The sequence below is a fragment of the Pongo abelii genome, chromosome 13, assembly GCF_028885655.2.
Source record: "Pongo abelii isolate AG06213 chromosome 13, NHGRI_mPonAbe1-v2.0_pri, whole genome shotgun sequence".
Lineage (NCBI taxonomy): Eukaryota > Metazoa > Chordata > Mammalia > Primates > Hominidae > Pongo > Pongo abelii.
The window spans coordinates 115,777,332-115,804,541 of record NC_071998.2 but is presented as its reverse complement, the minus strand read 5'-3'; the positions used below and the strand labels follow the sequence as shown (position 1 = coordinate 115,804,541).

At 60.2% G+C, this 27,210-nt stretch overlaps 2 protein-coding genes across 6 annotated transcripts in view; one reads left to right on the top strand and one right to left on the bottom strand.

Annotated features, from left to right (window-relative positions):
* Nucleotides 1-26,295, top strand: NR5A1 (nuclear receptor subfamily 5 group A member 1). Of its 5 annotated transcripts, XM_054520588.2 has the most exons (10): nucleotides 1-365; nucleotides 4,168-4,284; nucleotides 4,358-4,499; nucleotides 6,878-7,503; nucleotides 14,390-14,509; nucleotides 16,331-16,478; nucleotides 24,520-24,938; nucleotides 25,058-25,192; nucleotides 25,573-25,593; nucleotides 25,980-26,289. In XM_054520588.2, the coding sequence occupies exons 2-7, from the start codon at nucleotides 4,183-4,185 to the stop codon at nucleotides 24,765-24,767; spliced, it is 1,386 nt and encodes a 461-aa protein (XP_054376563.1). In that variant the 5' UTR covers nucleotides 1-365; nucleotides 4,168-4,182; the 3' UTR covers nucleotides 24,768-24,938; nucleotides 25,058-25,192; nucleotides 25,573-25,593; nucleotides 25,980-26,289. The 5 variants fall into 5 exon arrangements, with proteins under 5 accessions (XP_054376563.1, XP_054376561.1, XP_054376564.1 ...); XM_054520586.2 differs by having other exon boundaries at nucleotides 25,573-26,295; XM_054520589.2 differs by lacking the exon at nucleotides 25,058-25,192.
* ADGRD2 (adhesion G protein-coupled receptor D2) overlaps nucleotides 22,872-27,210 on the bottom strand; it is a 34,061-nt gene continuing 29,722 nt past the window's right edge. Inside the window, exon 21 of the mRNA XM_054520584.2 lies at nucleotides 22,872-24,530. The gene's annotated coding sequence lies outside the window, so the exon portion shown is untranslated. The remainder of the gene's footprint in view (nucleotides 24,531-27,210) is intronic.

Here is a 27,210-nt window from a genome sequence, read left to right as displayed (position 1 = left end):
GCCTTGGCCTCCGCCCCCACCCTCGGCCCCCAGATAGATAGGGGTATTTTTTTTCTTTTAGGAGAAGAAGAAAAAAATAGACGTAAATGAAGAGAAACACCAACAAAGAAGGCGAGAGGCCTGCAGAGTCACGTGGGGGCAGAGACCAATTGGGCCTCCGGTGGCCCCCCCACCAGGGCGGGGAGGAGGAGGAGGAGGACGGACGGACAGGGCCAGCCTGCCGTCCGGCTGCCGCCCGCCGTGGTGTGAGGGGGTTTCTGCGCAACCACAGTCGCCACCGTCCCACCTGGGCTGCCGGAGCCTCCCCCTGGACCCCTGGTGCCCACTGCCACCCTCATCCGGCGTGAGAGCGCTGCTTCCGCTCCGTAAGTGAGGGCCTTGGCCCAGGCCTCTAATGGCCAGCCTCCTTATGCAGTGCCTCCCTGCAGCCTGGGCTGGCCACTGCCTGCTCCGCTTAGTGACCGGTGCCCCCTGCTCTGGGCAGGGAAGGTGCCAGGGGTCTCCCAGACTCACTCTCCCACCATGCTACCCCCTCTTCTTCCCTGGGCTGCTGATGGGAGGAGCCAGGCCTGTGACCACAAGCCCCATGGAGGTCCGCTGGTGTCCCGCTGTCTCTGGCCAGGCATCCACCAGGATGTGTGGGTCTGAGCCTAGAGGTCTGTGAGTGTGTCCGGAGGGCTCTGTCTTGGGGCTCTGTCCCCCGCCTGAGTTTCTGTGTTGCCTCTGTGGTGCTCTCTGAGTCTTGCTGTGTATCCGTGTGTCTGTCTCCGGCGTCCATCTGTCAGCCTGGGTTCTGCGGCCGGGCCAGGTCTAGGTTTGCCTCCCTGGGTGGGTGGATGAGGGGCTGGAACTCCCCAGGTGGTGGGCTGGAACCTGGAACCTGTGGGGGTGAGTGCCTCGGAGCCTGGAGTGCGGAGGAGCCATGGGCTTCCAGCCGGTGAGAGTAGAAACCCTGGGGGAGAGGGGGTTGGAGATAGGAGAAGGGCCTGAGCCCAGCCCCCACCCGACCCGGGCGGCTGGGGCCTGTGTGTCCAGCTCCAGGTTTCCAGGAGACCTCGGGTGAGCTCTACCTTAGAACAGCCGACTGGGGCACCCCAGCCCATCATCCACCAACCCCCTTCACTCTTGCAGTCACTGTCTGAGGGGTCCACTGTGGTGGGGAGCTGTTCAGAGGCAGTAGTGACCCCCACCTCCAGCTCGGGCAGATGCTCTTGTTTCTCAGGGGTTTGGGGGTGCGGGGGTACGATTAACAGGGTCTCTGGCTCTTTCCTCCCTCCTCATCCAAGATTCTTGCATGGAAACCACAGTACCCCATCTGTAAAGCCAACATTTTCCACTTTATGCTCGGAGAAACTGAGGCTCTCCTTTCAGAGAGCCGAAGTGACTTGCTGGAGCTTGCACAGCTAGTCTGCGGGTTCTGCTCCTTCTGTGGGGTGAGCCAGCTGAGTGCGGTCTGCGCGGGGTGTCTCTGGCCACAGCTTGCAGGCCCCAGGCCCAGCTCCGACCGAAGCCCGAGGCCTCCAGGCGGGCGGGAGCCCAGATGGAGCCTTTTGGTGGGTTGCGCCGCTGTCAATGCAAAATTGCGGTATTTTCCTGCTTGAAGATCGCAGCTTTTTGGCCTCATGGTCCCCAAACTCTCTCCGATCCCAGGTGCCGGCGGGGGTGGAGGCAGGATGCAAGCAGGCCCCTTCCTTTCGGGTCACTTTCTCCAACTGAAAAACAGTGGCCCCGCGGATGGTCCCTAGCCCAGAGCAACTGCTTGGCCCGTAGGCCCGGGAACCCCTTTGTCCTCAAGGCCGCCCAGCGCTTTCTTCCTCGCCCCACCCACCGTGAGAGCTCCGAGGGGAGCAGCAGGGTCCTGCCTCCGGGCTCCTCTCCCAGCTCCTGCGCCCGTAGAGGCTTCGGGTTCTCCCCAGGCCTCGGACATTCGTAAAATGCGATTTCCACGGTTCCCATTTCCAGCCCAGCGAACTGAGGCTAGCGAGCAGAAGGGGTTCGCCCCAGATCTCCCCAGCGGGGCGCCACTGAGCGCTTCCGCCAGGCCACGCGCGTGCTTTGCCCCTACTGCTTGGGTTCATCCTCACGACCCACCCTTAGCGAGGAAGAGCCGTCATCTACCCACTTCACAGATGCGGCAACTGAAGACCCGAGACGGGGAGAGCGCTGCTGCAGGCTCGAGTGAGGAGACGTGGCGGGGCCCATGGGAGAATCTGGCTTTCACCCGTGAATCCGAGCCTCGGCCACGGTCTCCACTCGCCCTTACCCACTTCCACGCTGCAGTGCGACCAGCCACCCGCGTGGCATTCGCCACGACCCAGCTGGGTTTACAGACAGGAGCTGCCTCCTCCCACTGCAGGCGGGTGACCCAAGGCCCCCAGAGCCCTACACCTGCCCAGATCGCGGGGCACTCGGGCTCCGCAGCTCTCTGGCCGCGCTCGGGGTCCGGGGAGCCGGGCTGCGGCTGGGGGGCCGGGAGGATGAGGGCAAAGACTCGAGCCGGACTGCGGAGAGGGTGCCGGCGCGGGCCGGGCTTGGGGGGAGGACACGACCGGGCCTCCGCCCCCGGATACCGCACGCGCCGATATAGAGGGGCCGGCCCCCGGCCCCGGCGCGGCGGGTTGGCGCAGGGCGCGGTGGCGGCGGAGGGGCCCGGGTCCCAGGTGCGCCTCGGAGCGGCCCCGGCGGCGGTGGCGGCGGCGGTGGTGGGGAACAGGGAGGCAGGAGCGGGGGGGGAGGCGGGAGGGGGGAGCCGAGGCCCCCGCGCCGCCAGCCCCGCGCCCCCGCCTCCCCGCCCCCGGCCCCAGCGGCCGTCATCGCGGGCGGGCGGCGCTGCGCCCGGGTGCGGCTCCTCGCCGGCGGCGGCGGCGCGGCCGAGAGGTGCGGGCTCCGCGCGGGCGGGACGCGGGGCGCTGCTGGCAGGAGCGACCAGGTGGGCGCCGGGCTGGCCGCAGCTGCCGTCGCGCCCCCTCTCGCGTCCCGGGCCCTGGCTCCTCGCGCTTCCCTCCTCGGGACTTCGCCTCTCCGCCCGAGGTCGCTCCCTCGCCTCGGGCTCGGCTTCCTGGAGCCCGCCGACCCCCGCCCGAGGTCTCCCAGCCCGACGTCCCGGTGGCAGCGGCGGCTCGGGCTGCGCCTCCCGTTGCCGTCGCTGCCGCGGCTTTGTCTCCCCCGGCGAGGGGGCCCCGGCGGCTCTGCGTTTTCGGGCTCTTGGTCCCGGCGCCGTCGTTTTCCGCCTCCTGCGGCCCGGGCCCCCGTCCGGGTCCAACCCCGCGGGGCCTCGCCTTGGCGCTTGGGCTCCTGCCCCGCGGGTTTCCGCGCGTCCCCTGTCCCCGACCCTCGGGCTGGGCTCCTCCGCCTCCAGGTTTTCTCTCCGTGTTTCTGTAGCTCCCCGGCCTCGTCTCTCCCGGGCTCCTCTCGTCTCGGCGTCTCTGTCTCTCGTCTATCGTTGTGTCTCTGGCTCTGCGTCAGTCTCTCTTGGGTTTTCTCTTCGGGCCTCGGCTGCCTCTCCGAGTCTCTGATCCAATCCCCCATCCCTCGTTTCTCTCTCTCTCTCTGTCTCCCTGTATCTCTCCATCCCTCCCTGTGTCTCGTCCCCGCCGGGTTCTCTCTAGCTGGGCGTCTCAGTGTCTGTGTCTCTGGCACTCTCGGACCGGCCTCGTGTCTGCGCCCCGCGGCGTCGGTCGTTGTCTCTCGCCAGGGTTTCTTCCCATCTCTGTCTCCCCCGGACTCTTGTCTCTGCCTCCTTCGTCTCTGTCGGGTTCCCAGAACACCCGGGCCGGGCGCCCCAGCGCTCCTGGGTCCCCTGGCGTCTTCCCCGCGGCTGAGCCCATCTCCTTTTCTCAGAATCGGGGTTTTGTTCTCAGACAAACGAATCCCAATCGAAGCGCATCGAATCCGAAGGCCCCAGATCGGGCGCGACGGGGTCCGCGCGGGAGGAGCCCCCCGGGAGGGGCGGGAGCGCAGGGCCTGTGGGCGAGAAGGCCGGGCGCGGGGACTGCACCGGACCCACCCCGGGACGCTGTGCGGGGCGCTCGGTGGGTGCCGGCGGCAGCGCCTGGGCACAGCGAGGGGATTACGCGACGGGCCGGCGACAGCGGCTGGGGCGGCGGCCGCGGGGACCCCAAGCTGCCGGTCTCCGCTGGCCCGCCCTGACCCGCTGTCCCTCCGCAGGCGGACGCCGCGGGCATGGACTATTCCTACGACGAGGACCTGGACGAGCTGTGCCCCGTGTGCGGGGACAAGGTGTCCGGCTACCACTACGGACTGCTCACGTGTGAGAGCTGCAAGGTGAGCGGCGAGCGCGCGGCAGGGGTGCGGCAGACGGGCGCGGCGGGGCCCCGCTGACTCTCAGCTCCCGCAGGGCTTCTTCAAGCGCACGGTGCAGAACAACAAGCACTACACGTGCACCGAGAGCCAGAGCTGCAAGATCGACAAGACGCAGCGCAAGCGCTGTCCCTTCTGCCGCTTCCAGAAGTGCCTGACGGTGGGGATGCGCCTGGAAGGTGCGCGCGGCGCGGGCCTGGACCCCTGACCCCCGACAGCCTGAGGGGGTAGGGGGTGGGGGTGGGAGAGGGGTTGAGAGGATAGCACCATTGGCCTTCGCGAAGGCCCCTCGTGCGACATTAGGGCCCAGTCGCTGCAAGGGAACCGGGCGCTGGCGCTGGGTGGGCCTCCGGCGGGGAAGGGACGCTGGCAAGGCCAGCCTGGTTTGGGCTGAGAAGTATCCAAAAGTGAACCCTATGGAGATGACTCTTCCCCCAGCCCCTGCCAGGGCCCCAGCACAGGGTCGGCAGAGCTCCTCCCTCTGTGAGGAGGTCCCCATCCCCCCCAAAATACCCAACCCCAGCCAGCAGAGGCCAAGTCCCAGCGCCGGCACTGTCAGTCAGGCTGGGTGACATTGGGCAAAATTCTTAACCTCTCTAAACTGCAGATTCCCCATCTGAAACATGGGCTTGGCCGGATGGAGCGGCTCATGCCTGTAATGCCAGCATTTGAGAGGCTGAGGCAAGAGGATCACTTGAGCCCAGAAGTTTAAGACCAGCCTGGGCAACATGGAGAAACTTTGTCTCTATAAAATATAAAAAAGTAGCTGGGCGTGGTGGCATGTGCCTGTAGTCCTACCTACTCAGGAGGCTGGGGGGGGGGGGGGGGTGGCGCGGTTGGGATCACTTGAGCCTGGAAAGTCGAGGCTGCAGTGAGCTATGATCACACCACTACACTCTAGCCTGGGCGAGAAGGAAACCCTGTCTCAAAAAATAAGTACATAAAAATAAAAAAGAAAGAAAAGAAAAGGCAGAAAGAGAAAGAAAGAAAAGAAAAATGGGCTTAACGGCAGCGCCTTCCTCCAGCGAGTGAGTGTGGGGATCGATGCAGGCAAGCTGAAGGTGACTGGGCATTCATTGCTGCAGGTTAGCTGTCAGGCCGATCATGCTTTCCCCTAGGATGGGCCCACCACCACTGCCCAGCCCCCACACATTCAGCTGCCCATCTGCTTGTCTGTCCGTCCATCCGAAGGGCTCTCTGGTTTCTTGGTTCAGCCAATGAGATTCCTTCCCGTCATGTTCTTAGCCAGGCCCCGAGGGGGCTGGGCAGTGGGGGACAATTGAATTGCCCCTAAGGAACCCAGGCCCCTCTTTGCCTCCCTACCCTCAACCCCAGCTCTCAGCCTAGAGAGGAGGAGGTAAGTTTTGGCAGGGAAGATCTGAGCTTCTGGAGGTGGCTGGTCACCGGACTGTGTGCTGAACAGGCAGTGGTTGATTAAGGTCTTGGAACAGTGTAGAAAGCCCCAGGTGGCTCTGAGAGTGGCAGACCACATGCCCCGCCACCTGGAGAAAGGACTCCTGGATGGGAAGGGGACATCCTGTCCTGTCCCCAGAGCCCATGACCCTAGCGCCAGGTCCCAAGGGGCCAGATAGCTGGCTGTTGGGGGCAGCAGAAACTCCGGTGCAGCCTGCGAGAGGCACAGCGCTGCCCATCCCTGGGGGCAGGAAGATTGGCCAGGCGGCCCCCCAGCCATCATCCCTGCTGAGCACCACCCCCTCTCTCCTGCTCTTCCCCTCGCCCAGATCCCAGGGTGGGACCCTGTCTGAGCAGAGGCAGGGGGCACACTCCAGCTGCAGAGATGCACCTGTTGGGTTTGGCTGATGACACATTCCTGGCCAGGCGGAGGAGCTTCTAGTCGGCAACAGAGGTCCCCTCCCCCAGCACAGAGCCTTGGCCAGCGCTAAACTTGGCTTCACATTCGCAGCCAGTGAAGGATACTTGAGTCATTTTGAAGCAGGAGCTCAACAGTCAGGCAGTCAGTCAACAAACAGCTTGACTCTGGGGCCAGCGGTGAACAAGGCTGACCAGGGTCCCCTTCCGGTCACCATCTCCCTGCCAGGCCTTGCGCTGGGCACCTGAGCCCAGAACTTAGCCCGCAGGAGCACATGGCATGATCCACTCAGCATGATAAGAGTGGGCAAGGACAGGGCACCTGGGGCAAGGACAGTAGAGTCCGTTTGGATGAATCCAGGAGTGCTTCCTGGAAGTAGTGACATTGAGGCTGGGTATTCAGCAAGCACAAGAGAAAAAAAAAAAGTTTGAGTCAGAAGGAAAATGAAAGGCAGGGTGGAGGAGGAAGGAGATGTGTCAAACAGAGGAGTGGAGGTGAGTTAGGTGGAGTGGAAGGACAGGGGTCTTAGCAGGGATTGCCTGAAAAGCTGAGCAGGGCCTTGAATGCCAGGCAAAGGAGACTGACTTCCCCTGTGGTCAGTGGGAGCCCTGAAAGGGTGTTGAGCAGGGGAGAGAGCGGTCAGATTTGTTTGGAAAGGATCTGTGGTGGGGCAGCATGGAAGGGGGCTTGGAGAGGGTGAGTCTGATCCTCTGCCCCTGCCCACAGCCGTGCGCGCTGACCGTATGAGGGGTGGCCGGAACAAGTTTGGGCCGATGTACAAGCGGGACCGGGCCCTGAAACAGCAGAAGAAGGCACAGATTCGGGCCAATGGCTTCAAGCTGGAGACAGGGCCCCCGATGGGGATGCCCCCGCCGCCCCCTCCCGCACCGGACTACGTGCTGCCTCCCAACCTGCATGCGCCTGAGCCCAAGGGCCTGGCTGCCGGTCCACCTGCGGGGCCACTGGGCGACTTTGGGGCCCCAGCACTGCCCATGGCTGTGCCTGGTGCCCACGGGCCACTGGCTGGCTACCTCTACCCTGCCTTTCCTGGCCGTGCCATCAAGTCTGAGTACCCGGAGCCTTACGCCAGCCCCCCACAGCCTGGGCTGCCCTACGGCTACCCAGAGCCCTTCTCTGGAGGGCCCAACGTGCCTGAGCTTATCCTGCAGCTGCTGCAGCTGGAGCCGGATGAGGACCAGGTGCGGGCCCGCATCTTGGGCTGCCTGCAGGAGCCCACCAAAAGCCGCCCAGACCAGCCGGCGTTCTTCGGCCTCCTGTGCAGAATGGCCGACCAGACCTTCATCTCCATCGTGGACTGGGCACGCAGGTGCATGGTCTTCAAGGAGCTGGAGGTGAGTCTCTCCTCCTGCCCGGCTGGCCCTGCATCATGGTCCTCCCGGCTGCCCAAGCCTTAGCCCGACTGTCCTTTGGATAGGGCCATCCTGCCCACTGGCTTCAGGCAGTACCTGGGGACCCGGAGGTCACCCTGGGGACATTAAGGAGCATTTCCACTCCATCACAGCCTCCTGGGTCCCCACTCCCTCCCTCTCCTTCTCTCCTCCTTGAGCCTCTCGCAGCCACTGCTGCTTTGATCTCTGCCTCTGTCTCTTCCTCCTGTCTTTCTCCCTTGCGTGTTGTCTTTCTGCTTCTTGGTGTCTCTGCAACCCCTTCAGCCTCTGGGGCTCCCTATTCTGCAGCTCTCTCAGTATGCATTTCCCTCATTCTCTGAGACCCTGGCCTCCCTCAAAGGATTAGCTGAGTCCTTGGGAGACTGTCTTGCCTCCCCAGGCTTCAGCTCAGTGTTGGGAAGGGGGTCCAGCCCATCCTGTCCTCCCATTCAGGAGGGCTGCCAATCCTTGCCAGCCTCCAGTGTCACGCACAGATGGGAGCTCTTAGTGTTTTAGAGTTTGGGGCATTTGTGGGCCGTTCTCCTTCCCAGCTAAGGTGAAAGATCCTCCTGCCTCTGCAAATCTTGCGTATGCTGGATGGTCGTGTGTATGTGTGTGGGTGTTTAGGAAGCTAGACAGGTAGGTGGGTGGGGGATTCCAGGGTCTGCCACTGATCTTCCCTGGCGAGGCAGCCTTCCTCTATGACATGGCCTTCTTTCCCCCTGGGTTGAGGTACCTGAAGCTACAGTAATCAGGAAAGCAGCAGGAGAAACTGAGGCTAGACATAGGAAAGAACTTCCCAGTCTTCCCACCTAGTGGCTTGAAAAGCCTGAGGCCCCAGAACTGCCCCTCCAGTGCCCTGGCTCTCTGAGACCTCCCCAGAGGCCCCTCCAGCTGACCAAGGCCTGCCCCTCCCTGGCCTGGGTTCAGGCACTCTTTCACCCAGGGCTATTGGTGTTTAGCTTTCCCAGGCTGCCCCCCTGGCTGTTCTGGGGCTGGGTGTAAACAGCAGGGCCCGTTGCCCCCCCTGCTGGGGCCACTGCAGCCTTGAGCAGCATTGTCAGTGCTGACGCCACTCAGGCCTGGGCTTCCTCCAGGGGCATGAGGCCGGATGGGCTGGGGGCACTGCCTGCCCTGGCTGGTAGGTGGGGGTGGGTGCTCCGAGCCCTAGAGGCATCGCGGGACTGGGGCCTGGGCCATCTGGGAGTGGAGGATTGATGGTGGTGGCTACTGTTTCCACTGTGGAGGGCCTGTCATGGCTGAGGCCTGGGGATGTACCGTGTGTCTGTCACGGGGTGGGTTTCTCACCCCAGCCACTTCTCACCACTGCCCGCCTCTCTGGTGCGACCTAATGGATGAGGCAAAAGGCAGGGTCTTGAATACTCCCACCTGCCTTCTGCTCATGGCTGGAGGCTCTGGTGGGGGTGAGGACCCCAAGCACCTTGGGTTGGTTGCTAGCTTCCCTCCAGACTTCCCATGCACCCCTGTGCAGAGGGGAGGAGGAGCAGGGCATTCCCCGCCTTCCAGAACCCTGGATTGAGGGGCAGGGCACTTCCTCTGGCCGCCTTCCTAGTCTCCCGGGGATTTTCACGCAGGATGGGAAGGGCTTTTGTCCCAGCTTTGCTGAGTGTTTTTTCCTGCTTCTGGCTTCTCTGTGGTCCAAACCTTCCTGCTTCCCCTTCCCAAAGTCTTTGAATTGAGCCCGGGATTATGAGCAGTGGTCACCAGCTTCTGTAAAGGGGCCTTGCAGATAAGTACCAGCCCAGCCCTTAGAGCGCCTCTCATCAGCCATGTGGAAGTTCTTTTCCACTGGTCCAGTGGACCCTGGGCTGGTGTCTCTTTGCAAAGTCCAGAGGTGAGGAGACAGAAAAGTGGGAGGGGTGTGCGTGACTCTGGCATCTCTTCTGGCTGATCATTCATTTCCCCACCTCCAGACAGGACACATCTTAGCAGACAGAAGAGGGGGCTCTCTGGCTCTGAGAGTGGAGCAGCCCTTGGGCTGGACACTGGGGACATTCAAATCATCTGGACCCAGGAAGCTGCCAGCCTGGAGGAGAAGTCAGACATGCACTTAGATAATGCCAGTGAGAGGTGCCCAGTACTCTGAGAGCTACGGAAGGGGCAGAGGGGACCCCGGGGGGAGAGCAAACAGCTCTAACTAAGGAAGTCAGAGAACAGTTCTGTGCCTTTCTAGAAAGTATAGAAGGTTCAGGGAATTCCAGCAAGTGGGCACAGCAGAGGCGAAAGTCCCGAAATGTGAAGAGGCATCGTGTTCCGGGAGTTCCAATGGGCCTGTGAAGCAGGGCTGGAGAGGTTGGCAGGGCCAGAGCAGAGCCTGGACCAGGAGTGGGTCCTTGGGCAGTGGGTGATGGATGGCCTGCCGGGGCTGGCTGGGGCTCCAGGTTCTGGATCGGGGAGGGGCTCCCCTGACAGAGCTTGGGCTCTGAGCAGAGGCCCACTCAGCCCTCTGATGCTGATGACATCTTGCTGCTCAGGAGGAGTCCTGGAGTCTCAGCTGAGCTCTCAGGGGTGCCAGGGGCCCAGTTGTGTCCGATGCTGGGCTCCAAATGCCCTCTTGGGGTCTTCCTCCCCCATCTTCTTTCCCAGCTGGTATGGGGGTCCCTCCGTCTCCATTTTTCCATCTCACACCAATCCCAGCACGTTAGATTCGACAGTAGCACAGAAGTGAATATCAAAGACTAGAATCAGAGAGGCCTGTTGTCAAGTTCCAGCTCTGTCGCTTACATGCTGTATGATTTTGGGCAAGTGACTTCACTCCTCCGGGCCTCAGTTTCCTCGTCTTGAAAATGGGAAGAGTTGAAATAATGTCCACCCCATTGGATTGTTGTAAAGGGTTAGTGAGCCAGGACAGGGGAAGAACTGAGCGCGGGCAGTTTAGGAAGTGGGGTCGCAGCACCCTTCCTCTCTTCCCCTTAGCCACACTGTTTAATCGACGCCTGCAGGCTTATGCAGGCCTTGGCGGAGAGGCAGCAGGGAGAGACACATTGGACCCAAGCTCCTCTGAGCACATGATTGTTCTGGGACCGTCTGGGGGCCATTTTGTCCTGCGCTTATAAAGCAACTTTTTCCCTGCAAGGTGGCAGAAACTCACCTGTACCTGCTGCTTGGTGGGCAGCAGTGCCCAGGGCCCAGGCAGTCAGCCTCTCTGGTCACTTACCACGAAGGACAGGCTGGGAGGATGCAAGGGAGGACCTGGGGGGGGACGGCGGGGGCCAGGAGTGCCCAGTGACCCATCTTGACATCCATTCACCCTCAACATCCAGCTCCGAGGCCCCCACTGACAGCAGATTTAACTGCCCAGATAGACGGTTTCATTTAAGCGGCAGTAACTGTCAGTCCTGGGCTGACAAATGACACCTCACTGACTACTCGGCCGGCAGCGTGCAGCGGCCAGCCCGTGGTGTGTCAGCCACCAGAGAATTACACAGCCCACCGGCCTTCAGAGCCAGACCGATCGGACCCCAGGGGGCTCCAGAGGGGCCCTGCTGGGAGGGAGGTCAGCTTGGCACCCATAAATACCGGGTCTCCGAGGCAGCCTGCAGAGCGTCAAGGCTCCAGGAAGATTTGTGGCGGTCCGGCGGCGGGAGGGGTGGATGGCTGATGGGCCCAGCAGACAAGCCAGGCTGGTGGGAGACCCCAGGGCTGGGGCTGCAAATGTCATTGCTCCCAGGGCGGCAAGGAGGCCTGAGGGTAGAGGAGCCTTTAGCTTAGGGAGTAAACTTCGGAAAGTGAAAACCAACCCTCTCTGGTTAAAGGAACCTCTTAGCTACCTGCTTTCTCATGCAGAGGGGCTGGCAGCTATGGCCCTGTGGTTTTCTTTTAAATACAAAGAGGTTGTGTGTGTGTGCGTGTGCGCGCACGTGTTCTCATCTGCGTGGGGAGTGTTTTGGAGTTTGGTGTCTTTATGCATCCATCTGTCCACCCAAGGAAAACAGTGAGCACAAGACCTGCTTGGCCAAGGGGCAGGTGGGATCCTGGCCGGGCAGCATCCATGGAAGAACCAACAGCAAGCAGGTCCACCGATTCCCACACATCCCAATATGTGTTCTTACATTTTAACCAAAAAAGAGAGAAATTATATTTCCTGCTTCACAGAACAGGAAATTAGGGTGGAGGATGCATGGCTGGATGGGGACTCGAATGCAGGGCACGGGGCACCAAAGCCTCAGCGACCATATTGAGGCTCTCTGCCCCTGGCACCCCTATCAGCCTCAGCGGGCAGGGCTGCCCCATCCAGGGTCTAAGGTCTGGGTACAGAGCCTGCTCCCAGGGCTGGGCCAGCCGGGTCACCGTGACCCATCTGCTTTTGGCCTGAAGCCTTATCTCCTCATTCTACCCCTTATCGCTCCTCTGCCACCTCCCCACCCCCTTGTGTCTTCGTTCTGGTGCAAGGGTGTCTGCTCCTGTGGGCCTGTGAGGGGCGGGGGGACAAGCCTGGCCCTGCACCACCACCTGTGTGCCTATGGTGGGCCTGAGTTTTTCTTGCTGCCAGTGTGACCCCTGGGCAGGCCCCTCCTACCCAGGTCTCAGGAGGTTCCCAGGTCCCCAGAAGTCTGGCTGGTAGGAACCTCTGGGCAGAGCCTAGCTGCCTGAAGCCCGAGTGTTACCTCTGGCAAGCCTCTGTTTCCTTATCTGTAATATGGGCAGAATGTCGGCAGGGCAGAGGTGAGGTGTCCTGTGCCGCACTGGGCGCCGTGCCTGGTGATAGGTGCTCTCTGAGCCTTGGCTCCCTCCTGGAAACCGTGGCTCCACGGAGGCTGGCACTTCTGAGGAGAGATACTGAGAGATGGCTGAGTGAGCCCCTGCCCAGGCCTCAGTCTCTCCTGGACCCTTCCAGTCAGGGCTGAGCCTGGGGGCCCACAGCTGATAGTAGGGGCTCCTGGAAGAAAGCTTTGCTGGGAGCTGGAGGGAGCTCTGGACCCAGAGGTGAGGTGTGGATGGAGGGAATGGACACAGACCTCCCTCTTTTCCACCACGAGGGCCCGGAGGCCTGTCTGTGTGCAGTTCCTGACTTCTCCCTCTCCTTTTCTCCCCTTCTGTCTGCCTGAGGACACAGGCCCCAGGGACGCCCCAGGAGAGAAGGGGAACAGAGAGGGGGGTGCTTCTATCTCCTACGAGACAGAGCTGTTTATTAGGCTTGGCCCAGTTCCCCTCTGACTGGGGGCCGCCCCTAGATGGGGAGTGGTCCCTCTGAGCCTCTGGTCCCAGGTGGAGAGTGGTCTTTGTGTGCCTCTGGCCCCAGGTGGGGAGTGGCCCCTCTGAGCCCCTGGCCCCCGGTGGGGAGTGGTCTCTCTGAGTCTCTGGCCCCAGGTGGGGAGTGGTCCCTCTGCTCTCTGTGCTGTCTTGGGGAGCACCTTGCCGGTCATCAGCCACTCTGACCCCTGCTCTGGGGCCCAGAGAAGAGCTGAACACCAGTTCTGCCTCCCCAGACCTCACAGGTATTGGTGAAGACAGAGGCATTTAACTGATGCCACAAGATGTTGCAGATTCTGCATCCAGAGGGTGGGGAGGGCCTCAAGGAAGGAGAGGGATCAGGCAGGGGATCTGTAGAGGAGGCAAGGGGCCTGTGAGAGACAAGGAACTCCTGGATGGCACGGAGGGTGAGTGACAGGTCCTCTTCCACACCTAGTGGTTAAGAGCGCAGATCTGGAACTAGACAGAGCTGTGTAGCCTCTCTGTTCAGTTTCTTCTCTCTGTCATGCGGGTGGTGACTGGATGAACCTCGCAGGGCTGTAGGGCTGCAGTGGAATGACTGTCAGCTGTCGTGGTTTGCATTCGCCACAGGGCACGGCCCAGGAAGGTGCGCCGGAAGTGTCTGTTGGGTCGATGGTGGCCAGCTGATGGGTGGCACGGGCTGAGAGGGACGGGGCTGTGTCTGCCCAGGCCCACCCATCTGCAGTGCCCAGTGTGCTTCCAAATACCCAGAAGGGCTCATTTTGTCACAGTGGAGATTGTGGACCGGGAATGCCAGCCGTGGCCCTGGCCTGGCCCTGCCTCTGTGTGATCCCGGGAGAGTCTCTTGCCCTTTCTGGGTGGCAGATTCCTCAGCTGAAAAATAGGGATTGGGGCCAGGGGATCCCTGGCTCTGCTTCTGAGTCCTGCAGAGTCAAAGGACACTCCAAACAGGGGCTGGCCCTGCCCCTGCACCGAGTGTCTCTGGCCGCAGCCTGGGCATTCGGAATCAGCCCCTTGTCGCTGTTCGTTTCTGCTTCACATGCCAGACCATTGCCGCCCCCCTGCTCATGCCCTGGGCCTGACCGCAGGCCAGGTGGGACCTCCCTCCTCCTCCTGAGCCTGAGAGCTCTTCGTAGGCCCGGGGGGAAGCCCTTGGTTTCTTCCTCATGGCTGCTGTTTGAGTAGTTGGGGCTGCCAGAGGTGTGACCAACCACAGCCTTTTAAATGGGGACAATGTTAAAATGAATATAATCTTGCCAGGCATTTGTAGGAGTCCTTTGCAGAGCACCTCCATGAACATTAGTCACTAACACATATGGCGTACCTAACATGTACTGGACTGTCTGCTCAGTACTTTGCCAACTTTACAGATGAGAGAACTTTGGCACAGAAAGGTTACCAGGACTTACATAAAGTCATACAAAAGACAGAGCTGGGGCCAGAAGCCTGGCCCATTCAACCCCCAAACACCCCTTTGTTAACTGGCCAGAACTCTGTTGCACTTCGATAGCGTAGACATCTGGGTAGATGGGCACAGAGAGGCTAGCTTGCCCAGGCCTCACGCCTAGTTGGGTCTCAGTGGGAGGAGAAGGGGTGGAGGAAGCTCCCTGGACCCTGGCTGGAGCCCGGCCCCCCGCGTGCCTCTTCCTTCCAGGTGGCCGACCAGATGACGCTGCTACAGAACTGCTGGAGCGAGCTGCTGGTGTTCGACCACATCTACCGCCAGGTCCAGCACGGCAAGGAGGGCAGCATCCTGCTGGTCACCGGGCAGGAGGTGACCAGCCCCTGGGCCCCGACCCTGGGCCCCACCCTGGCCCCGCTGTGCACTTCCAGGATTCAGGGCCCCGGAGAGGAGGACCCAGGCCTCTCGGGGCTGGCTCTGGGCACCCTAATTATCAGCCCTTTCCCCACGTTCATGGGACACCCACTGGCCCAACCCTTCTGTGAGCAGCCCTGGCCCAGGCTTGAGAGGCGCCGGCCCTGGGAGCCCTGCTCTTGGGGAGCAGCTCAGGGGGTGTGGGCGTGGTCAGGACAGGCTCATGGAGGAGGAGGTGATGGTGGCCCTGGGTCTGGAAATAATACACTAGAGTTGGCTGGGGAATGAGGGATGAGGGGGGCAGTCCCCACCTCCACTGCAGGCTCAGAAAGGGTGGAAGTGTGGAGCCCCCGGGCCCTGCTGGTGCCAGTGTGGGGGTGGCATGAGGTGAGAGATGAGGGAGGCTGGAGGGTTGCTAGGACTGGGTTAGCGGGCAAAACCTTGCAGGCCCTAAATCTCGAATGAATGAATGAATGAATGAATGAATGAATGAATGGGCAAAGGGCTCCAGAGAGCTCAGAGTCAGAATTTGGGCCCCCTTAGAGCAGGGAATGAGGATCTGGGGAGTAGAAAGTCCAGATGCAGCCGGGGTCCGGGGAGAGCTTTAGGAAGAGGAGGGACATGGCCAGGTGGCATCTGAGGAGGCAGGCGGAGAGGTCAGGATGGGAGGTGGGGCCAGGGTGGGGACACGGGGACACAGCCACGGAGGAGGACTCACCTGGACAGATGGGTTGTAGGGAAAGAGAGGGAGGGAGGGAGGCAGAGAAGGGGGTTGATGGCCAGGGTCCAGCCTGCTGGCAGGAGCGTCACTCTCAGGTGGGGACACAGGAGGGGCCGTGGGGTGAGTGGGTGCTGTGGGGTGGGGGAGACAGACTCTGCTCCCAGCTCCAGCCCCCCCAGGCCCCCGCTCCTCATCTGCAGCTCTCGCCTCGGTGTCACAGGCCATCAGGGGCAGGAGGACAGGGCGGGCAGCACTGGTCCCAGGGGGGTGTCTTTGGGGCTCCCTGTGAGTGCAGGTGCCTGCAGTCTGCATGAAGTGTGAGTGTCGGCAGGCCGGCTGAGTCTCTGTGGCCATGGGAATGCCTGTTTGTGTGTGTGTGTGTGCGCGCCTGCCTGTGTTTTATTGTGCAAAATCTCCACACACATCAGTGTGTGGGTGTCACTGTCTTCCCATCAACCCGTAAATGTGATCACATACATGGGTGTATGTGTTGCTGTGAGTGTGAGTGTACAAGGGCGGGTGTGGCTGTGTGCACATGTATGTGCCTTCACTTCATGGAGTTGGCGACCCCATGATTGTGCTTGTGTGTGTGTGTGTGTGTGTGTGTGACTCTGAGCTGAGCTGTGACCCAGCATGTAGGTGTGAACTTGGGGGCTCTGGGAAGCCACGTGGATGCGTCTGTGTGTCCCCGCACAGGCCTGCCCTCCCCTGACCCCTCCCCTCCCAGCATGTAGAGGGGCCCCCTGAGCTGCTGGTGCTGCTGGGCCTGGTGCTGGGGTTTGTGTGTGAAGGAGGGGTGGACGCGGGCAGAACGTGGGTGCCTCAGCTCCGGGCTTGGCGGGTTAAGGAGAGCTCGGAAGGGTGGGCCCGGCAGGGTCCCCGGGGCTGTGCAGATGTCACCTGTGCCTGGCTCGGCACCAAGGCTGGGCCCTCCTGATCCCAGCCCATCTGACCTGCACCTCCAGTCCATGCCCTCAGCCCTGCATCCCCCATCAGAGAGCCCCCTGCCTGGACCCACGTCCTCTGACTGTCCCCCGCCCTGTGCCCTCTGCCCCCAGGTGGAGTTGACCACGGTGGCTGCCCAGGCGGGCTCGCTGCTGCACAGCCTGGTGTTGCGGGCGCAGGAGCTGGTGCTGCAGCTGCTCGCGCTGCAGCTGGACCGGCAGGAGTTTGTCTGCCTCAAGTTCATCATCCTCTTCAGCCTGGGTGAGTGCAGCTCCAGTGACAGAGAGGTGGAGACAGCCAGAGGCGGGCGGGTGGGAGGGTGGGTGAGGCTGGAGAGGTAGCCCTGCTGTGGCCGTATTGGCCACGAAGGATCCTCAGGGGAGAAAGGGCCCCTCCCTTACTCATTCAGTGAACAATGGTCTGAGGGCCCCCGGCCAGGGCCTGGCTCTTAAATGGGGGCTGCTCCCCCTCTGGTGGCCCATGTGACTTTAGGATTTTTATTCCAGGCTCCCATCCTGGGGTCCCTGTTTTCTCTAATCCCTGGATCTAGGGGGCCCCAATTCTGACTGTAGCTCTTGGGGACCTGGACCCCTTTGCTCATGCATGCGTGCATCCATTCATTCACTCTACAAACAGGCACCGATAAATTGCACTGGAGAAGGCACTGGGAATACCGCTGTGAGCAAAAACACCCCAAGCCCAGCCCTTGTGGTACTGACCTTCTCTAGGGGAGACAGATCATGAGCATAATACAACTAGTAAGACGTAGGTTCCTAACACGATTAGGCAGGCGTAGCCAGGAAGGTTGTGACCAGTGCTAAGGAGGAAAAGAAAGCAGAGGAGGGGCAGAGAGCAGGCCTGGCCCAGCCCAGCCTGGCCACCCACCTCACTCCCCAAGCACCTAGGGGGTCTCCCTCCCGTTGCCCTCCTGACCCCAACCCTGCCTGGGCCACTCCAGTCTGCACCCTCACTCCCTGGAAAGCCATCACAAATGCCCTCCCCATGCCCAGCGATGCTGAGGACATAGCTGCCCCTTGCTAATTGTGAAGAGACCTGCAGCCTGGGTGGTTAGGGCTGAGACAGAGAGATGGGTGTGGCTTAGGGAACCCTGGGTGGGGAGCAGAGCTCTTTCTGGAAGGCTTCCTGGAAGAGGGGCATCTGAGCAGGGTTTTGGAGGATGAGTAGGAGTTTTCTGGGGGGATGAATTATTTTGCAGTGATGCAGATGGGATGGAATAGAGATGAGTGAGTGTTTCATCACCTGGAGAGGAGGCAGGATTAAGATATTGTCTTCACGGCTGGCATTATAGTCACAGTCTGGGAAGGGCATGCCTGCCAGAGAGAGGGAGGAGTGGGGAGTGGGGAGTGTTGTGGAGGCAGAGGGGATTAACGAAAAGTGGGAAGCCTAGTGCTTGGGGGGGATTGGTGACATCCTCCACGCCATGGGGCTGGGTGCAGTGGACTGGGTCTCCCAACTCTGGCAGAACAGGCTGGTAACTGGAGGGCTTATCTGCAAGGCCATCTTAAGCCACCTCTCAGGACACCAGCCAGGGCTCTGCAGGGGTCAGCAGGGGACAGCCATTGGAGTGGGGGGTGGGTAGGATCTTGGGCAGCCAGTTCGGAGCTGTGGCCTGAAATCCTTACGGGAGCCTCAGGGACCCAGGCCCGGTTGGCTGCAGCTGGGGAAGCTCCCTCCTACCTCTGCCCGCAGCGGCACCTTCCCCGCAGCCTGCCAGGCTCAGCAGACTGGCACAGGATAGAGTCACAGACGTGTGTGGTGGGGGTCTGTGTGGTTGGGGTGTAGAGCCTGCAGGAATTACATGAACGTCTGTCTCTGCATGTGTGTGTGCTGGCATGTGCAAATGACGAACTTTCATACACTTGTGGTTTCTTAAGTGTTAGCCTGTGTGAAGAGTTTGTGTGTGACTGGGGACGGACCGGGAGATCTGGGAACACGAGGAATTTGCGGGGAAGGGTGGTGCTTGGAGCCACCTAGAATTGGAGTGTGTGTCTGCGGGAGTCCGGGTGGTTTGTAAGGTGAGAGTTCTTAACCTGGCTGCCATCACAAGGCCACTGGGAGGGCCCTAAGGAGGGGTGGGTGGAGGGTGGGCTACCAGCCAGCAGGCTCCTTTGCCAGGGCTCTGTCTATATCCTTGGGTGTCCCCTGAAGGGCAGGGACATTGTCTTGGCCCCCAGCCCCTCTTCCCACCAAAGCCCTGCGCATAGCTCTGGCGGCCGCTGGGGGTGAATCCAGGACTCCTCCTTCTCTGGGGCTTAAGGAAGATGGCAGAGCTGAGCCCTCTTCTCTTGGGTCCAGGTGTGGGCGTGCTCAAAACTGGAAGTGCCCCACCCTCATGTCATGCTGGTCATCAGCCTTTTTTTCCAGATGCAGCAGCTGAGGCCTGAGAGGTGGGAGAGGCTCCAGTGCTGGGCTGGAACAGGCTGAGTTGAGGGGAGAAGGGTGCGTGCGTGCACACTCATGCTGTGTGTGTGACAGAAGCAAGGTGGCACAGAGCTTAGGAAAGGGAACTAGGTAGGGATGAGGAGTGGATTCTAAATCTGGTCTCTGGTCTCTTTCTGGCTGTGTGCCCTTGGGCAAGTCACTCCTCTCTCTGAGCTTCTATTTCCCCCATCTGTAGAGTGACCCTCCTAGTAATCCCTAACTTATTACAAGGATTAAATAAGAGAATTCCCCAAAGTGCCCAGTGCTTGGCTGACCCCTGGGAAGTGTGTGTCGGAATTGTTTTAATCATAATCACCATTATTAAGTTAATGTGCATATGCATAAGTGAAAGAATGAAGTGAACGAATGAAGCAGCTCACAGTCTCCATCTTTATCATTGTGTCTGGCACAGTGCCTTATCCTTGGGCACAGGAACATGGGTCTGGCTGATGTGGGTGGGTGAACCCTGAGCCCAGCAGGCCAGGAACCTGGTGAGGTTGGGGGTACCAGAGGAGGAACGGGAAGAGATTCCAGGACCCCAGCTGATGGCAAGCAGTGAGAGAGGGATGTAGGGGGCTGCAGAGGCCTTTGGCTGGCCAGTTCCAGGTTGGGAGAGGAACCCCATGAGTTCAGTGTGATCAGGGTTGGGTCAGAAAGGAGAAACCAGCACCACCTGGCTGTCAGGGAAGGCTTCAGGGGGGTGGGGGCTCTCAGCTGGGCCTAGCTGTATGAGTGGGAGCATTCTGGGTGAAAAAAAACAAGCAGCATTAATAGCTTTCCAGACTCAAGGAACAGCTTGTGCAAAGTTCTGGGGAATCCTGAAAGTTCTGTGTGGCTGTAGGGGTGGGGACGGGGTGGGGAGGAGGCTGGCGAGGGGACAGGAGCTGAGCTGTGCAAAGCCTTGAATGCCGGGGCCTGGTACCTTGAACTTTCCCTTAAGCAGGCAGTAACATGATGAAATTTGCATTTTATCAAGACCCTTCTAAATGCAGCATGGGAAAAGGATGGCAGGCAGGCAGCCCAGAGCCCTGGCAGAGGCTAGACCTGGGGCTGGGCTGGAGCAGACTGCAGGGTCTGGAGCAGAGGTCTCCTCTCCTGATCCCACTCAGACCACCAGAGCTGGGGCTCCAGGGAAACTGCTGGGACCCGGAGAGGGACGGTCACTTGCCAGCAGACCTCCGGCTGGCGCGCAGGGCGTCCCCCTCGGGGGCGGCTCCGCCCTGGGCCGGACAGCCTGGCCGCGAGCGCTTGTGCCCCCCTACCTGCCCCACCGCCCTGCGGCTCACTCAGCGCCTTCTTCGCGCCTGCCTCCGCATAAGGGTGCCATTTGGTGTCTAAATAGCCGTCTCGGGAGGGCGCGGAGGCAGGTAAGGAGGTTTAATTAAAATTAGTACCTCTCTCCTGGCAATCACGGTATTTATGAAGATGGGCCCGGCTGGCATTGTTCTGCCGAGGACTTAATCGAAGCTTAATGGATTGACCTAACATTCGATTTCCTGACTTCCATTGAGGCGGCGGCAGCAGCATTCCCTTAAGCGTTTGCAATTTACCCACTGCTCCGCGCCAACAAAAGGCGGCCTGAATAGCAGCCCCACTCGAGGGGCCATTGTGCGCGGGGGCGCCTGCCTGAGTTACCGCTATTGGGACAACATTCTTTATGCCTCGCTGGAATGAAAGGATTATTCAAATATTCAATTAAACCATGAAAAGGGGGCTTTTCTGAGAACCTGGGGGCCCCCAGCTCTGCAGAGCTAGCGGGCTGCTCTCCGAGGTGGGGGCGTCATCTCCCAGCTCCCTCCCACCTCCACCTCCGCGAGTGCCGGGGAGCTGAGCGGGCTTGGGGGACGCAGGCTCCTCTCCAACATGCCCGTCTCCAACCTTCGGGCGCCCAGGGCCCAGAGCTGGGCACGCAGATGAGAGCCAGCTCCTTGCCACCCTGGGAGGCAGAGATGAATTTGCCCCTGTTGTGCAGATGACAGGAAACTGCAGCTCAGAGAGGGGAAGTGACTTGCCCAAGGTCACCCAGCTGGTTGTAAAGCTGGGATCTGAACCCCTGACACATGAAGGGGGCGTCTCCAGGTTTGTTTGACCCCGCTCCCGTGTCTGCTGGAAGAACGGTGTGGTGTTCTGTGGGTTGCTGGCACCATCACATGTGTTATCCGCTGGAATCTTCACAATGATCTCTTTAGAGACTAGGGGCCCAGGGAGGCTTGGGGAAGGGGAGTGACTTGTACAAGGTCTCCAGGTGAGGAGGAAGTCAAGTCTAGAGTCCAGAGTAGCCTCCCTGGGGGTAACCTAGGACCCCAGGGGTGGGGGTTCTCGGACAGGACTCATGGATGGCATGGGACATAGTTATGTCCAATCCCGCAGGAACATGCATCCCAGCTTGACCCAGCTCCTGGGTAGGGGGCCCAGTCCTGCTTGCCTATCATGGGAGACTTGGGCTTTGGTGTCAGAGAGACTTGGGTTTGAATCCAGGCTCTGGCACCTTGTGTGTCTTCAGGGGGCCCTGGTTCCCTGAGCCCTGGGGATGCACTGCCCTGCCTGTCTGGATGTCTGCTGAGATGAACTGAGCTGGGTGCAAGGTGCCTGGGGGGTGCTCAGGAAACTGGGTCTGGGCTTCTGGACTGTAGCTGCTGAGGCTCCGTTAGTGACTGTGCTTCCCTCCCCCGGCCCTGTGGCTGACCTCTGGGGGCAGTCAGGGGTTTCCAACCTGCTGAGAGCTGGGAAGCCATAGAACTGCTGGGGGTGGGGGCGTCCCTGAAACCTGTCCTCATTCTGCACCCACCCCCGCACCCCTGCTTCGGTGTCCCTGGCGCTGTGCTGCTGAGAACAGTAAATCCCGGTAAAGCTGAGGCCCTGGTCTTCCCCAGCCCCCTCCTGGCCCTGCCCCTACTGTGGCGTCCTGGCCAGTCCTTCCCACTCCAGCTGCTTCCTCCAGGACCCTCTACTGATGTGTGGCCTTGAGCTGGTCCCTGTCCCCCTCCGGACCCCCATTATGAATTGTCAGAAGAGAATGTCAGGAGACTTGCTCAGCCCTGGACAGTGGGGAGTGAAGGCAGATGGGACAGGGATGGGGCCAGCAGGAGCTCAGCTAGGTGACATGACTTCCCATGACCTTTGAATATGTCTGGGGCAGGCCAGGCTAGGGAGTAGGGCTGCTCCATACAGTTGGGCAGGTCATTCACTGCACAAAAGCTCCTGGGCCAGGAGGCGTTGGGGTGGATATAGCAGTGTCTCTCTGGACAAGGGGGAACTTCCGTGTAATTGGCATAAAGGTGCCTTCAGGGTTAATGGTGACCCTGGGGAAGTGAGGAAGAAGGTGCTCCTGGCTCGCTTTGGAAGGGAGGGTGAAGAGCCCGGGCTGAGGTGGGAGGCTGGAGGCCAGGTCCTGCTGTCCACCCCCGGGCCCAGCTCGGGTTTCCCTAAATCCGACTTTGGACAACACAGGCCTCAGCAGGCGCGCTGGGGGCGGCCAGGGATCAGGGTTGCCAGGAGCGTGGCGCTCTCCTGGCGCAGTGGGTGTTAAGGGGGATTAGGGGGCCAGGGCTGCACATGCTGCCTCTGGACGCCCCCGCAGCTGCAGGGCTGGGGATGATGGGGTGGAGGAGAAGTGGGTGGATGACCATTTTCTGAGCCACTGGTCACCCCATCCCAGGCAAGGCCGGGCTACGATTTGAGGAATGGGGACAGATTCTGTGGGTTCCTGCTGACCCTGCGCCCCCAGGCTGGGCACCTGCTAGAAATGCGCCCAGGAGCTGAAAGAGGCCTGCAAGGTGTGACAGGAACTTGGGTGACAAGAAACTGACCCCGGCTCTCCCCATCCAGGGAGCAGGAAGGCTGGTCAAGTCAGGGCAGGGCAGGGAGCATTGCACCTCAGCAGTGGCTGGGATTCGAACCCACGTCTGTCTCACTCCAAAGACATTTTACTTTCTGTCTCTTCACTGCACCTCGGGTGTGGGGGACACATCAGTTGCACTCTTCTGTTCAATCATTGGTGCACGCAGAGCCAAACCCCCTCCACCCCTCCCCAAAGGGAGCCCTTCCTTGATGTTTAATGCGGGTCGTCCTGTTTTGCCCCTGTCTTCCCATGGCACGTCTGCTTTGTGTACAAGCTTTATTTATTTATTTATTTAGAGACAGTCTTGCTCTGTTGACCAGGCTGGAATGCAGTGGTGCAATCTCGGCTCTCAGCAACCACCACCTCCCGGGTTCACCTGATTCACCAGCCTCAGCCTCCCAAGTAGCTGGGATTACAGGCGCGCACCACCATACCTCGGTAATTTTTTTGTATTTTTAGTAGAGATGGGGTTTCACCATGTTGGCCAGGCTGGTCTCGAACTCCTGACCTCAAGTGATCCACCTACCTTGGCCTCCTGAACTACTAGGATGACAGGTGTGAGCCACTGCGCCCGGCCAACAAGCATTTCTAGTTTATGTACATGGCTGAGCCTTATCGATCGCATCCTGACTCCCTTCTATGATTTTTGTTTTCCACTCAGCCCCAGGCTTTGCCCTGCGTTGTGTGGGCTCCCTGACTTCTGCCTACTGCACACGACTCCTTGGGGTGTGGCCACCTCCTTGCCACCGTGAGCAGAGATGGCCCCTGACTCATGAGCTTTGGCTTAGGATTTTTTGACTTTACGGTGGTGTAGAAGTTGGAAAACATGCGTTTGGCAGAAAGCGTGCTTGGAGTACCCATGTAACCCTTCTGCTTTGCGTTTTCAGCATGGTGTTCAGTAAACCCCATGAGATGTTCAACGCTTTATTGTAAAATAGGCTTGCGTCACGTGATTTTGCCAACTGTAGAGTAATGTGGTCTGAGCACATTTAAGGTAGGCCAGGCTGTGATGTGCAGCAGGTCAGGCGTAGTAAATGCCTTTTGACTGATGATATTTTCAGCTTGCGATAGGTTAGTCAGGATGTCAGCGCATCTGCACTCCTGCAGCGAATGTGCATGTTCCCCCATGGCCCCATGAGAGTCCTTCCTGGGGGTACTGGAGCCTCTCTGTTGGTCATAGGGGAGACTAAAAGCACATGCCAGCTGTCCTCTAGAATGGGGCCACCAGTCCTCCTGCGTTGCAGCATGAGATGGGATACTTCCACCCACAGTGGGCCTCTGTGGGTGTGGTGCTGATGGGGTGACAGTGGTGATGGTGGCAGAGTGGGGATGTGGATGGCAATGGTCATGGAGATGAGGCATCAGTGATGATAGAGACAAGATGGCTTTGATCGTGCCAGGGGGATGGTGTTGGTTATGGCAGCAATGGTTGGCCATGACGGCGGTGAGAGCAGCTCTCTCATTGTGATGGCATTATTGTGGTGCCAGCTAACCCAACCCACTGAGCTTCTCACGTGCCAGACACTGTTCTTCAGAGCACTTTCCACACAGCAGCTCCCTAAATTCTCAGGACAATGTTGTGAAGTTGGTACTGTCATCACGCCCATTTTACAGTTGGGGAACCGAGAGGTTCAATAACTGCCCAGGGATCCTCCCCGAGGGAGGCTGGTGACGGGCTTCACGATTCTTGCTCATCGTGACCACTGTGGTGATGACGATGGCAGTGATGATGGTGACGGGTGACTGTGGTTGGGTGCTTGATGGTGGCGGTGGCCACGTTTATGAAAAACACAGGCATGTGGGTGTTGGTGACGATGGTGGTGTTTGTCAACCAGGGTGACAACAATGGTGATGGCGACACGGTGCCAACGGGGAGACCATGTTGCATGGTTGATGGTGGCAATGCCCATGTCTTTGATGGTCATAGGGAAGGTGGAATTGGTGATGCTGGTGACGGTGTTGGCCAGCCTGACGGGCATGGATGGTGACGCGATGGTGACCAAGAGCTTCCCTTTGCAGATTTGAAGTTCCTGAATAACCACATCCTGGTGAAAGACGCTCAGGAGAAGGCCAACGCCGCCCTGCTTGACTACACCCTGTGCCACTACCCGCACTGCGGGGACAAGTTCCAACAGCTGCTGCTGTGCCTGGTGGAGGTGCGGGCCCTGAGCATGCAGGCCAAGGAGTACCTGTACCACAAGCACCTGGGCAACGAGATGCCCCGCAACAACCTGCTCATCGAAATGCTGCAAGCCAAGCAGACTTGAGCCTGGGCCGGGGGCGGGGCCGGGACTGGGGGCGGGGCCGGGGGCGGGGCCGGGGCGGGGCCGCAGCCACACCGCAGGCTCCGCATGGTTCATTTTCTGATGCCCCCCGAGGAGCCCAGCCCGGTCCCAGAGGCCGCTGCCCCTGAGTTCTGACACTGTGTGTTTGGGAAGGTGGGTGAGGCTGGGCAGGGCCTGGCGGAGGTGGGGTGGCCACTGGCACTTGCCTGCTATTTGGAGTGCCCCAAGGAGATGGCCGTTAACCACCCGCCCCGCCCCCGCCCTGCTCCCAGCTCTCTCTCCTGGAGTCTGAAGCCTGCAGGTCCGGGGAGGAGGTTCGGGATTCCCTAGTGGGCCTCGACGTCCCTTGGATCAGAGGTCATCCCTTCCTCCTCTCCTGGAAACAGAGACAGGGAGAAGTTGAGCAGGTATCAACTCGGGGAGGAGAGAGGGTCTCCAGTGTTCCCCCATAGAGACCAGGAGGGAGATCCTCTGTTTTGTAAACTAAGGATAACCGAGTTTGCTAAATTGAGAGGGGCTATTGGGCCCTAGAGGACACTAGGAGACTGGTTAGGACAAAAAGACCTTCTCCCTAGCCCTTCTACCCCACCTGACCTCTGCAAGAGGGGGCATTGATACATCATTGGGAAAAAACTTTGCTCCAGGCATCACTGATTCCCTCTCCCACACAAGGAGAACGTTTGGTACAATCGACATCCTAGCCCCACCCAGAGGTGGCCCTCCCAGGCTGGTATTTATCTGCAAGGTTGTAGTCAAGAGGTTTTTCTCCCCCCTTTTTGTTTTTAAGCTTCTAGACACTCCTTGAGAGGTGTGTGTGATGGAGGAAAGGGGACAGATTTGAGGACTGAAGCTGGGGCTTGGGGATCGCCACTAAGTACAGCTGATGGTTTCTCCCCGGACACTCGCCTACCAAGTACCCTTGGGGTGGTACTGGGTCATTACTTCTGAGCCCCAGCCCCAATCCAGAGAAGCGCTGTTGCCCGCCCACTAGGGCACACCCACTAGGTGAACAGCAGGACGTGCTGTTGGGGGCTTCAAGTCTCTGTGGGTGAGAATGCAAGTGAACTTGGGAGGGGGCACGGGCCTGTAGATCAGGGATAGCGCTGTTGAGCCCCTCTCTGTGGCTCCAACCCGTTGGGTCCCTCGCTGCAAACTCATGAAGCTGGCCCTCAGCTCCCTGGCCCCCTGTCCTAGGTCATGAAAGACTCTGCAGGTCGAAGCACCAGGGAGAGGCCTCGGCTGTCTCCTGTCCCCGGCTGGGTGCCTGCTGTCCGTCCCGCTTTCATGTTACTGTTGTGGCTTGTGCTGAGCCTGCCCAGTTGGAGGAGACTGGGCACCCCTGCCTCCTGCCTCCTGCCTCCCGCCACCCTGTCTCAGTCCCCCCTCCCCGCCCCCTGAAACGTGTGCCCCTGCCAAGGCCGGAGACCCACAGCCCTGAAACGAGAAGTGCCCTTAAGGATCACCCCAGCCCCCGCAGCCCTGGAATAAATTTTGCAATTAGTTTCCAGCTACCTTTGCCTGTTTACGTTCTGGGGCCAAAGCAGAACGGCCCGGGTGGATTGTGGGTGGTCTAGGGTGGGGCAGCGCTCTGACTCGGATGGAGGTGGCACGCAGACCCTCTTTGGTTCAAAACTCTGAGGAGGCAGGTGGGTGACGGGGCCGGGTAGGGGGACACCAGGCACTGTTGGGGTTTGGGCCCCACCTCATCCCTGGGACCCTGAGGCACTGGGAGGCCCGGGGGATGCTGCGGCCTCTCTGCTTGTTGTACCCTGGCCATGCCAGCTCAGCCCCCATCTTGGGGCAGAGGGAGCAGCCATTTAAGGGGCACCTATTGTGTGCCACCCTCATCTCACTGTCCCCGCAGCCGCCCTGTGAGGCAGGGGTTATACTCTAGGAGGGGAAGGCACTAGCCAAGGGCCCATGAGCCACAGACCTGGGAGACCAGACCCCTCAGAGCCCTGCCCTTTCCTGTCTGCCCCACCACGTCCCTCACAGGTTCCTCCCCGGCCCCACGTGGTGGCGGCAGTGAGCACCGCCACCATCTGAGGCTTCCTCCTCTCCAGGCCCCCTGCCTAGCGCTTCCCGCCTCATCTGGTCACACTGACTGCTCTTTGAAACCACTTCCATAGGTTACAGATGGGGAAACTGAGGCACAGAGGGCCCAAGCAGCTTGCCCAAGGTCACACAGCTAAAAGCGGCACAGCCACGGCACAAAGCTCCATCATCCTGATCCACTTTGACCAACTTGACTGGTTCCTCTCCAGGGTCACCCCCGGCCTCCCGATGCTTCGTGCAAATTAGAAAAACGTGTCCCCTCTCAGATGATGCATCCCTAGGCACAGAGCTTGGCAGTGGCTTTTATGCAAAGAAAAAGGTGTCCCTCTTCTTCTTGGCACCTGCAGATGCCCTAGTTCCTGCCCTGGGC